The sequence below is a fragment of the Camelina sativa genome, chromosome 3, assembly GCF_030686135.1.
Source record: "Camelina sativa cultivar CO46 ecotype springtype chromosome 3, ASM3068613v1".
Lineage (NCBI taxonomy): Eukaryota > Viridiplantae > Streptophyta > Magnoliopsida > Brassicales > Brassicaceae > Camelina > Camelina sativa.
Genome location: NC_141882.1, coordinates 8783893 through 8796126, shown reverse-complemented (window position 1 = coordinate 8796126; position 12234 = coordinate 8783893). Strand labels below are relative to the sequence as shown.

At 34.1% G+C, this 12234-nt stretch overlaps 2 protein-coding genes and 2 pseudogenes across 4 annotated transcripts; all 4 read left to right on the top strand.

Annotated features, from left to right (window-relative positions):
• The first annotated feature begins 270 nt into the window (after positions 1 to 270).
• LOC109131063 (uncharacterized) lies at positions 271 to 912 on the top strand. Its single transcript, XM_019241604.2, has one exon. It carries the CDS (start codon positions 380 to 382, stop codon positions 566 to 568), a length of 189 nt encoding a protein of 62 aa, XP_019097149.1. The 5' UTR covers positions 271 to 379; the 3' UTR covers positions 569 to 912.
• A 584-nt stretch (positions 913 to 1496) lies between these two features.
• LOC104776271 (uncharacterized) lies at positions 1497 to 2829 on the top strand (annotated as a pseudogene). Its single transcript, XR_015586788.1, has one exon. The product of XR_015586788.1 is annotated as an uncharacterized LOC104776271 (transcript).
• Positions 2830 to 2989: 160 nt separating this feature from the next.
• Positions 2990 to 4095, top strand: LOC104776270 (uncharacterized). Its single transcript, XM_010500303.3, has 2 exons — positions 2990 to 3291; positions 3718 to 4095. Exons 1-2 carry the CDS (start codon positions 3170 to 3172, stop codon positions 3971 to 3973), a joined length of 378 nt encoding a protein of 125 aa, XP_010498605.1. The 5' UTR covers positions 2990 to 3169; the 3' UTR covers positions 3974 to 4095.
• Positions 4096 to 4388: 293 nt separating this feature from the next.
• On the top strand, positions 4389 to 6039 carry LOC109130413 (F-box protein At1g11270 pseudogene; annotated as a pseudogene). The gene has a single exon (XR_015586787.1). The product of XR_015586787.1 is annotated as an F-box protein At1g11270 pseudogene (transcript).
• Positions 6040 to 12234: the final 6195 nt, after the last annotated feature.

The window sequence follows — 12234 nt, the reverse complement described above, 5'->3', positions numbered from 1 at the left end:
AAATTTCATTTAAAGTGACGTGGGCTGAGTAAACTACGTATATCCACATACATTTTTATAAATATTCAAATAAAATGTTACGAAAATTAGCTGTAAGTTTCACTTTAATTTTCCATATTGAAACTAAAACACACTAAGTAGAAGAAGTTGTTCATAAAAAAACTGACACGTAGTGTGAACTAGAGAGCAACTTAGAAGACAAGTCTTCGACTTCTTTCGATCAATAGTACTCACTTTGGGGAGGTCTCTTTCTATATAAACCCAACACTCTCCATCTCTGCAAAAATCACAAAGCAACACACACACACACAGATACATACATACATACATACATAGACACAAACACATACATTCTAACATATCTATAATCTGAAAGAAGATGAGTTCCAGTGAAGTGAAGCCGTTCAAGAAGAAAGAAGGGAGTGTGATCCCGAAGGAGAGAGAGCTGGTGAAGACTAAAGCCGTCAAAGCCATTTACTCTTTGTTCCGTCCCTCATGCGATGGTAATCAGAGTTCGGAGCCATCCCGTGACGGCGACGACAAGCGCGTGTACCCCACTCGCCCCTGACCGGTCGTTTTCATGGTGGTTTTGAAGATACGAATTTGGGTGTCATGATTATATATAAATGGGTTCTTCTCCTTCCTCACGAAGAAAGAAGTCTATGTTTATTTTTTTCTGTCTTCGATGGATTAATAATATCTACGATCATCTTTGCTATGTAAACAAGTAGTACTATATTTGATCATGAGGTGATTGTGATTAATTATGGTACTACACTACTACTGGACATTTTAAACATACTCTGTTTTTGTTTTACCTTTTCATTTTAAAAGAGTGCATGCTTTGTGTTTATTGTGATTATCATGTGATGTAGTTTCCAATATAAAATATGCAAACGTGGTGTCTCGAAATTCAGATGTGATAATGATATAAGAAAAGAAAAAGAAAAGAGACGAAAGAAATAAAATAATTATAATAATTGGATAATAGGTATCCATAGAGTAATTAAGTAAATATGAAACAAATCAAGGGGCACTTACTTGTGGATTTAACATTAATTCGGCTTCAAAATTTGCATAAGATTAAGATATGCGTAGGACCAAGACTTTTGTCTTATATGTGGACTTGCGGATGCGTCGGTCGAAGCTTATACTTTTTCAATTCTTTATGAGTTTGATATCGAAATTATATTTGGATATATAATATCCTAAAAAATTAATCCAATTTAGTAAGAAAACGCCACTACATTGTCTCAGCAAAACTTCCATACACCTTTGCTAAACATTGCCCATGAATGGGTTTATGGACTTACTTAAATTGGGTATGGGCTTTCAAAATTGATTCAAGTTTTATTGAGCTTTAAAAACAGTAACACTAACGGCTTCATACTTGATCCCCCGCCAACCAAATTTCAAAACCTACCTCACTTTTTTTCTTCTTCCTTAATCATATTTTTTTAACAACACGCCTTGTTAAAAAAGTCCACACACACACATCATATATACAATATGCATATCCATCTCCTGTTTGATATTACTTTTTCTCACGCAGTTTTTTTCAAATTTTGTTTTTGAATTCAAACTCACTCTCTAAGAAATGGGTTGTTGCATCAGCAAGTGTTCTCCAAAGACTAAAGATTTCAAAAAATCAGAAGAACCTGAAGAGAAGTACTGTTATGTTCCGGAGAAGCTGTTTATGTCGCGATGTCCAAGTCGTGTTTCTCCACTTCTTCTTCCGGAGAAGAACCGGTTCAAGCCTATCCCCCAATCCCGGATAAGTTCATCTATGTCTCGGATAAACTCCCTCCTCCTCCTCCTTCTCCTCCTGTAAAGATTGCATCTTACTCTCTAATCCAACCTTCAACAACAAGCAACTCTTCTCTCAGCACATCAAGCTCGTCGCTTTCCACCGCTTCTTCAATCTCTGTCTCGAAGGATAGATCTTTTTCCAACGATTTCTTGCGTGCTTGTTACCAAGAGAATTCACATGTTGCTCGGATCAATTCCTTACGTGAAGCTTCTCTATCCATGAAAACCACAAAACCAGGATATCCTAGCCGTATTGACTCCCCGGTTTTACCAAACCGGTATTTAACAACACCAAACAGAGCAAATGAAAATCCTAAAAGAGGATCCAATGGTTCTAAGAGAACTCGAGAGCCATCGCCAAACCATCGTTCATTGACACGACAAAAGAGCTTTCGTCAAGATCAAGAAAGAGTTGTTATGTCTGCTTCATCAAATTCTTTAACCAAGGGCAATTTCTTGAAATCTCCATCTCCAAGCAGGAGATATGAAGGCGCTTTCTTGAAATCACCATCTCCAAGCCGAAGATTTGGAATTGCGGCGGCTGATCTGACGGTAAACTCAGTGTCTTCTCGTGTAAGGAAAGATAGTATAGATCTATATGGTCCAAAGACTTGTTGTCATAAGAGCAATATATCAGAGACTCGGATTCATCGTATAAGTTCTAAGATCGACGAAACAATTATCAGAAAAGTAGTGACAAACCATAAGGAACCGGTGGTTCCAATGTATGAAGAAGTTGGCAATCCTTTGATTGATTTGGATTGCTTTATCTTTCTCTAAGGGGAAGCTTTTTATTTTGTTTGTTTGTTGATGATGTGTTTGTGTGAACAGATAGGTTCTGTATTTGCTTGTGATAACTTTTCTTTTTCGTTGTTGTGTGTTTATTATAGGTTTTGTGATGATCAACTAGATCAAAACTCTCATACTACTTACTTTTTTTTTCTTTCAAAAATTTACTTTTATTTGTATGCATTTGAAATAGTTTGGATTGAATACAGCTATGAAAGCTTATTATTGCCATGTTTTTTTTAATCATACTTTTAGTTTCAAATCTTTTAAACTCTTTTTTTTTTTTTGGGAATGCAATTATAAAGGTAAACCAAAAAACAAGATACAATGATACGCTGCCGTTTGGAACGTTGTTGTTTATTTAAAAGAAAACGCAGCGTTTTAGATTCTTGAAAGTCTTTCTTCTATTGGTAGACAAACAAAATTTTATTTCGATGTCTTATCCAAATTCAACCAATGAGCGAGCAGATATAAATTGCAATGCAACAACACTATCCCACTCCTATCTTCTATTAGTGTTTACCAATTTTTGTTACAACGGTTGCTTTTACATTTTCTTGGATTAACCACAATGGTACATTCACTCGTTCCTCTCTCACCGGCAGCTCATGCCGTCAGACTCTCCTCTCCTTCACCGCGGTCACTGCCGCAGGCTCCTCCCGTCGACCTTGAAGTTCCACCAGTTAATCGCAGGTGATCAAATAGATAATTGTTGGAAAAAATTATTCAAAGTCTATGAATGTTTATGCTTGTTTCTATATCAAAGCCAAATTGATGATAAATAGAGAGAATCGTAATATTTATATACACACTAGGTTGAATTTCTCAAGTTTTTTTTTGTGTTTTTGGTCAATTTACTGAAATTCATATCCGCAATGGTCGTCTGCCTGGTCCGGGTGATATCCATTATCCAAAACCACATTGCTCATCACCCAAAACACTCTTCTAAATCTTAACTTGTTTACCATTTGGCAAACGTAAACATAACAAATGTATTGAATGGTTTATATTTTATTATATGTATTTTTTACTTTTATAGAAAATATTGCAAAGCTGGTCAGACCGGTTGAACCGGGTCGACTTCTTTTCTATTCATACCCATAAACGATCTTTATGCAGAACAATTGTGCTGGGGCTAGGTGGGGCGCTATGGAGTTGGAACGCTTTGACCGCTAAGGAGGAGGCAATGGCAGCAGCTAGACGGCCGCCTCCGCCACCACCCAAGGAGAAGAAAGACCCAACCGTGAGCGGAGTTCAGGCCAAGGTATTGGCTAGCAAGAAGCGCAAAGAAGAAATGAAGGCTTCCATTGCTAAACTAAGAGAGAAAGGCAAACTTGTTGTTGAAGCGGAACCAAAGTCTTCTTCGTCGGAGTAGCAATAATTTAAACCCTTTCATTAATTTATCTGCCTACCACATTCATCCCTATGATGTTAATTCACACTACTGTATTTCAATTCCCTCTTATGGTGATTTTTAACGTGGTACCAAATCCAAAAGTATTCTAGCTTGTCTGAAGTAATCATTTAGACTAAATTATGTAGTAGTTAATCGTGAAAAACTTTTCAAAACTAAAATTTGGAAATCAGAATAATTCATAGCCGAAAACACATTTAAAAGTAGACGAAAACTAAGTTATGATGTATTCACTATTCAGTGACTTACGTTTGAGAATGGGTTTCTTGATGATGGCTCATGAGGTTCTGGCTGTTTTTGTAGTTGAACTCTTCATCAATAGGGTAAACTAGTTAAAAGACGACCAATCTTCTTCAAGTAATAATTCAGCTTTCAATCCTTCTTTTACTGCATGTCATTTTGTTTTGTTAATTGTAACATATTTTGAAAATTTTACGGGTAAGACAAAAAAAGAAATTTGTCATTTGTGCTTTTAATTTGGAGAAATCCCTAATATTTTTGTTTGAGATTTTTTTGGGATTTAATTAATTTATAAGATAACGTTAGAAGCCCTCGATAGAGATTAGAGAGATACAAAAGTGTTAAAATTCCATATCCTTAGACCGACTTGACTTGGACGTTTTCCCTTTTTGTGTTGTTTGTTGTGATTCCTAGCTTGATTTCGGATGCTCAGCTCGTGTGTGTATGAAGCCCTCGGAGGTCCTCCTCTGTATTTGATCAAATTAGAGAGAGAACGAGAAGAAGACAATGTTGTTGAAAAGACATCGCTCGAGTGATCAAAACCAAACAGTAAAAAGACATCGTCGCTCCAGTGAGGCATTGCTGCTACCACTCCATGTTGTAGAGCTCATCCTCGATAGGCTTCCTGTGAAATCTCTCCTAAGATTCAAGTCTGTATCTAACAAGTGGAAATCGACAATCGAGTCCCGGTGTTTCCAAGACAAACAGTTTCTCCGGCGTAAGCAATCAGGAAGTCCAGATGTCCTTTGCGTATCCATTGGTGATGGTTATTATAATATTAATAATAATGGTTATTATGAAGCAGCTCCAAGGGATACAGTTTTGTTGGGGTCTTCCGTAGTTTCTAAGGTCAGGCTCCCTATTTCAAACTTGATGCTCTGCCATGGTAGTTGTGATGGTCTTCTATGCAGTTACTGTTCTCACACTCCTAGTGTCGTGATCAATCCCGCCACGAGATGGCAACAAAGTTTTCCTCTTTCCAACTACCAATAGCTCTGCAACGACATGTTCGAAAAAAAGCAGTATGGCTACCCAATGCATAATCTTGGATTTGGCAAAGACAAGTTTAGGGGCACTTACAAGCCGGTATGGTTGTATAATTCATCCGAATTTGGACAAGAAAACGTTACAACTTGTGAAGTTTTCGATTTTAGCACAAACGTTTGGAGGTACGTGGTCCCTGCTTCTCCTTATAGGATAAGTGATGCCATTTCTCCTGTGCATTTAGATGGGTCACTTTACTGGCTCACCCTTTGCGAAGAAACCAAGGTGTTATCTTTCGATCTTCACACCGAAACTTTTCAAGTCATCTGTAAAGCTCCCTTTCCCCGCTCAAGTGAAACTTTCAGTTATCAAAACTACATCATGTGCATCCTCGACAATCGCTTGTGCATATCCGACAATAAGGAGCCAACCCATGTGATATGGTCGTTAGATTCTTCAGGCCGCAACAAGACATGGAAGAAACTGTGTTCCATAGATTACGCAAAAACTTTGTTTGGGGTGAAACCCATCCTCCAGTTGGCACCAATTGAAATTCTGGACGAGAATAAGTTATTGCTTCAAGATAGTGGTTCCTTGCTGATGCATGATCTCCATACCAAATCTTATGATTCACTCTTAGAACCTGAACCCATTGAATATCCTGTTTCTTATTTTCAAAGTTTATTTTCTGTTTCATCAAACTAATCACCTTGTTTTATTTGGCTACTTTTGTACCGACGTAATTTTTTAAAAACATTTTCTGCATTTGAATTTAACAATGGTTTTGTTTTAGGCTTCTAGTTGTCGATTTTTCTTAGGTTTTTTTGGCTTTGTTAATGCATGGTGTACCGTGTACGAGAGGATTGGAATTTGAAAAAATGTTATAAGAAGCGGTTCAAGAGAGACAAGTCAAAGTGACTTCACTGATATGGATGGAGTATGTGTAAATTCATTAAGGAATTGAAAGAGACGAAAAGACTTGTCACTGATGTTCAAAACCTTCACACACTCGAACTACATAAATATCAGAAAAAACTGTTAGTTTCTTTAAATGTTAGCACGTCACCGCTTTTTCTTCACACACTCGAAGAGATACATTAGCTCAAAAGGTCAAGAACAACAACTCAAGGCAGATCTCAAGCCGGTCCTAACGTTAGCGAGGCCTAAAGTTTTTTTTATATATAGTATTTTATAAGTATATATTAACTGTATCTATATGATACATATAATTAAAAATTTCAAAAACTGCCTATTCAAAGATTCAAACCCTCAACAAAGTACTTCTTCTCATACTACATAACCAACTCAACTAAGAAATTTTTTGTAAAGTAACCCAAATATATGTGGCCTAAAGCACATGCTTTAGCTGCTTTAGGGGTGGGCCGGACTCAAATTAAATGTTCAACCTTCACACACTCGAAGAAGAAAACAATGAATTCTGTCTATTAGTTTCTTAGGGATATATTATCTCAGGTTGAAGCTGTGGATGACAATGAATTGGCGGGGCGCTATGGAGTTGGAACGCTTTGACCGCTAAGGAGGATGCAATGGCAGCAGCTAGACGGCCGCCTACGCCACCACCCAAGGAGAAGAAAGACCCAACCGTGAGCGGAGTTGAGGCCAAGGTATGCTAAACTAAGAGAGAAAGGCAAACCTGTTGTTGAAGGGGAACCAAAGTCTTCTTCTTCGGAGTAGCAACAATTTAAACCCTTTCATTAATTCATCTGCCTACCTACCAAATTCATCCATATGGTGTTAATTCACACTACTGTATTTCATCCACTCTTATGGTGATTCCCTACGTGGTATCAAATCCAAAAGTATTCTAGCCTGTCTGAATTAATCATTTAGACTAAATAATGTAGTAGTTAATCGTGAAAAACTTTTCATAACTAAAATTTGGAAATCAGAATATGTGACTGAATAGAAACGATTATATTTAGCCACATATATAATTATAATTTCGGTTTACTTCATATTTCACATCATTGGTACAATTAATAAATAGTAGACCCGATCGTAATTATTTCTTTGGATTTTAATGGTTGAATAAATAATTATAATTTATTTACATTAACACTATTTCTTTTTGTAAAAAAATATTTTACAATTTTAAATTCTATATCTCGAACTTTAAATTGCATTTTCACCATCCAAGTTTTTGTATAGCTCTAATTGTTTTACAATAATCGCATTTATATTTCATGAAATAAATAGTGAAAATCAAATCACCATTTAATTTGCTATTGAAATCAAATAACATGTCTTCTATATGCTTTTATTTTAGTAATTGAAATCAATATTTGTTATTTGAGTAAGTTGAATTATTAACAGATACATTTATTAGATATGACTGAGTGATTTCGAACATGTAATAGCGGTAGCATATTTTTTCCTTAATAGAACAGATTCTGACTGATGTAAAAAAAAAAAAAACAAATTAGTATAGAGATATCTTGAATGTGTGAAGAAATTAAGTCCACACTAGTACTCAGGGAAGAAGCATAAAACAAAGGGGTCACGCCGGAACTTATTTCATGAAACAAAGGGTCTTTGCAATATCCTAATTATTTTTCAGTGAAAACGGAAGTACTAGTCTTGTGACAGAACTCCAAGTGCTGATATACTATTTTTGTTAGAAAAATCTGGTCTTCAGACATTCATGATCGAGGCGTGGTTTGAATGCATCATCACTAACCACATTCTGCGTTAATCCATAGTGCAAGCGATTCTTTCATTCATTTAACTCTGGGATATAAGCTCTATAATTCTCATCGTGATCCTCCAAATTCTCCTCCTTCTCGCTAGCATTACCACTATTATGTTGTTGTTGTGAGTTACTTTTGACATGACTCGTAGTAATAAGCATTGCTTCAACAGTCTTCTCTATTGTTCGCCTTAAAGCCGCTTCTTTCGTTGTTGTCTTCTTCTAGAAACGTCATTTTTCAGTATTTTAGTCGTTTTTCACTTCCCATTTCTGAGAAACGTCCTCCGTCTAATCTCTTCCGTACACACTCAATCATAGTGTTACTATATAAAGAGAGAGAGAGCTGTACGTGTATAATGCCTATAAACGATAAAGATTGTATTACGGAATCATCTTTGTAGCTTGCGCAACAAGTTAACAAAGATCTTGTCAATGTTAGTTGATACGATTGTGATTGAGATAGACAGAAAAATTGAGATACGATTGTGATCATATATTACATTGATTGTAATTAGATATTATAAGATTCTATTGTAGTCTATAAAAGCCATGTAAAGTACCATGGAATGATAGACAGAAAGATTCTTTCTATTGTCTACGATTCAATATATTCTTTAAGGGTTAGGGACTTGCGCAACAAATTAACATTGACCATATCTTTGTTAACTTGTTGCGCAAGCTACGGAGATGATTCCGTAATAGATTGAGACTATCTCTAGAGTCTAAACTACATATTTCATACCCATTTCACCAATAGAACCAAAACTACCCTTCTTCAATCTTTATCAGAAACAGAGACAAATCTATGGATTGTACTTCTTCTTCATTCATGAGATTGAGCACTACTGACGATCTCGGAAGAATGTTCAAGCAGCTCGACAAGAACCAAGACGGGCTCTTGACTCTCGACGAACTCTACTGGATTCTTGAGAAACTCGGTTGGGCCGAACACACCCCCGACGACGACGAGCTTGAAATTATCGTTCATCGTTGGAAAACAGAGCCTCGAGGCTCGATCTAAACGGATTCCTTCGGTCCTACCGCGACACCGTTTTAGATAGCGAAGGAACGAATACCAAAAATGGTGACGAAGATTTTGATGATTAACAAATAATTTGCTAACTACTTCCATTAGAATGGTGCTTTGACAACCGAGCTTTAAAATTTACCTCAGCACGTTTTCATTATACAAGGAGAGAAATAGAATGTAATGGTTCTGCCAACATCTTAGCAAACTTGGATGTATTGATAAAATTTTCTATTCTGAAGCTGTAATTCAGCCACTGTAGGCTACGTGACTCTTTTATGTAGTATTGACAATCTCCAATTAAATAAAGCTATCTTTTGAGGAAAAAATAAATAAAAAATTTACCCAATATATATAAAGATGAAGGATAAAGCTATAAAAATGGTGGCTTAAAAGTTTTTTAATTTGCAGAAAATCCAATAATCGCCGAATTATCTTTTCAAATAATTATCAAGATCTAATGGTCAAAAATATGTTTAGAGTATGAAAAACTATGTTAAATATATCTAGTGCTTGTGAATACTGGACATTTTAAAATAGTTTTTAAAATATGACTGTCGCTAAAAACAGATAAAGACAAATCAAATGTTTAAAAAAGTTATCCACATACTATAGAGAAAAAAATAAAAACAAATGCAAAGATCGACTATACTGTATATTTGTTTTGTAAAAAAAAGATATATAACATGTAATAAAATAGTAAAATAAAACTACTAAAAACTAAACAAAGGTAAAAAATCAAATCTTAAAAATCTTTTTTTTTTTACTAATCATATGTATAATAACTGTTTTTATAATAAATATATAGCAGTATAATGCGGATTTCTTATTTTTTTCTAAGGTAAAATATCGGATGATGAGGTTTTGAAGTTCAAAACAACTTAAGCAAAAGTTGCTCAGTTTTACATTGTGTGCCCCTATGCAACGACTTCCCTACTCGTTTGGAACAAGACAGTCTAACACTGAAAGGATTCGGAGACTATCGTTAGCTCAAATCTATTTTTTGGTATTTATAAGAATTTAATACGAAAAAATTGTAATAAAATTAAGAGATATTTGGAAAATTAGTACATTTTTGAAACATAATTGGTAATTTAGTACATTCACTATTTATAATTTGCAAAATAACAACCTTCAACTATTCACTAATATTTACATTACTTTCTAACCCTCAAAAATTTCTTTTATTTACAAGTATGCCATTAAAATTAAATATTTTATTATTTTATTACATGACCCCTTGAATTTAATAATTAAAATACTAATCAAAATAAATTTATTTTCTAAAAAATTTTAGGTATATAAAATTTTATATTCTTGCATCTATTATTTGATATCCATTTTGTTTGATGATTTGTTTTTATTATGTAAAATAAAGTTCACAAATTTTTACCCATACAATCATTAAATATACAGATGCAATCCGTACAGTTTATTAAGTGTACAGGTAAATAATAATACATATATTTGAGGTGTACAGCTAGTTTAGTATACATATGTATATTAATATACACATTTTCATCCGTACAACTGATATAAAGTACATTAAATATGAATAAATTAAAAATATTTCTATTTTTGTATTTCCGTACACTAAATGAGCTGTACAGATCCAACTACCATTTTGTAATTTCACAATAATACATTCTACCCCACTTTCTCATCTATCTCACAACTCTTCTATTACACAAATAGTAAAACCTATCTAATTATCTAATTATAAATATTAAATGTACTAAAATCCAATTAAGTTTTAAAATTGTACCATTTTGCATAGAAACCCTAAAATTAAATACTGAACTGATCCATTCGTTAACCCAATAACCAAATATATAATTTGTTAGGACTTACCGATGGAAGACAACCTTTAAAATCTTTTCACGGTGGCTTTAATTCTACTACATTTAAAAATATTGAAAATAGTACATGATTTGGTGTGGAAGATTGTAAGCACAATCCTGGTCACCATAATGAACAAATAATTACTGAAAAAATGTTTGAATTAATAATATTTAGATAATAAATGGCAAGATTAACAATAACTGCACCTATAATGTATTTGTCCAACTAATCACATGTAAACCGTATATATAACATATTACTCAGTCCGTTCGTTTCTGTCTAATTCGTTAGTGATCTATATCATGTAAAATATATCATTAGCCACTCTATTACATCCTGAACATGAAATAAGGTTTAATGAACATCAAATCACACTATTTGTTATTGAAATTAAATAACATGTCCACTATATACTTTTATTTTAGTGATTGAAATCAATACTTGTTATTTGACTAAATTGAATTACCTAAATCATGACTCATTAGGCAAAAGAATTGTCATTACACCAAATTCTCAGTGGTCCGCATAATTATGAAATAAGGTTTAGTGAACATCAAATCACAATATTTGTTATTGAAATCAAATAGCATGGCTATATAATTTTATTTTAGTGATTGAAATCAATATTTGTTATTTGACTAACTTGAATTACTGGATTTCAAATAGTGACTGTGATAGCATCGGAAAGACTCGCGGCTCTCCACCGAAGCACGTTCTCTGCTGTCGTCGGTCTACTCCCCTTTGCATCTCGTCTTGTGAGGCAGGTGTGACTGTTGCAGTTCTCGTGGATGAGCAAAGATTCAATGTTGATTGGGTTGATTCAAATGGACATTTCAGGTTCGAGCACCATCCTCTCTTACTCTCTCTTATTCTATCTCTCTTCCATATAGATACTGATACTCACTACCTAAAAATCTTTTCAGGATTTTGAGAAAATCCAGGTTTCACGGTGTTCCATTGACTGATACTCACTACCTAAAAATCTTTTCAGGATTTTGAGAAAATCCAGGTTTCACTCATGAGGCAACAAAATTGTCATTACACCAAATTCTGAGTGGTCCGCATAATCATTCCTTTAGATATTAAATTCTTATTTCTCATAGATAAATTAATTGCATATGGTTGGAGTTATAATAGTAATTACAATTACCCGATTAAATAAATTACCAATGCAAAATTGTATACTCATAATATTAACTAGCAATTCCTTACGACGAATCAGATACATAAAAGTAAGGTTTCACTCTCTCTTTATTGGTCCACTTGGCAATGCAATTTTAAAAAAAAAAAATATTTATATTAAAAGAAAAATTAAAAAAACAATTAATCTTCACATTTAACTCACATAATATAAAACTGAAATAATATAAATTCCTCCTATAAATTATGCATTAACTTTATTTCTCCACTAAATTGTATTAA

What these genes read in the sequence shown, in the direction of transcription:
- LOC109131063 (XM_019241604.2), top strand. Translation starts at nt 380, where the DNA reads ATGAGTTCCAGTGAAGTGAAGCCGTTCAAGAAGAAAGAAGGGAGTGTG.
- LOC104776270 (XM_010500303.3), top strand. Translation starts at nt 3,170, where the DNA reads ATGGTACATTCACTCGTTCCTCTCTCACCGGCAGCTCATGCCGTCAGA. An exon ending in GTTCCACCAGTTAATCGCAG is followed by an intron (nt 3,292 to 3,717) that starts GTGATCAAATAG and finishes ATCTTTATGCAG; the next exon opens with AACAATTGTGCTGGGGCTAG.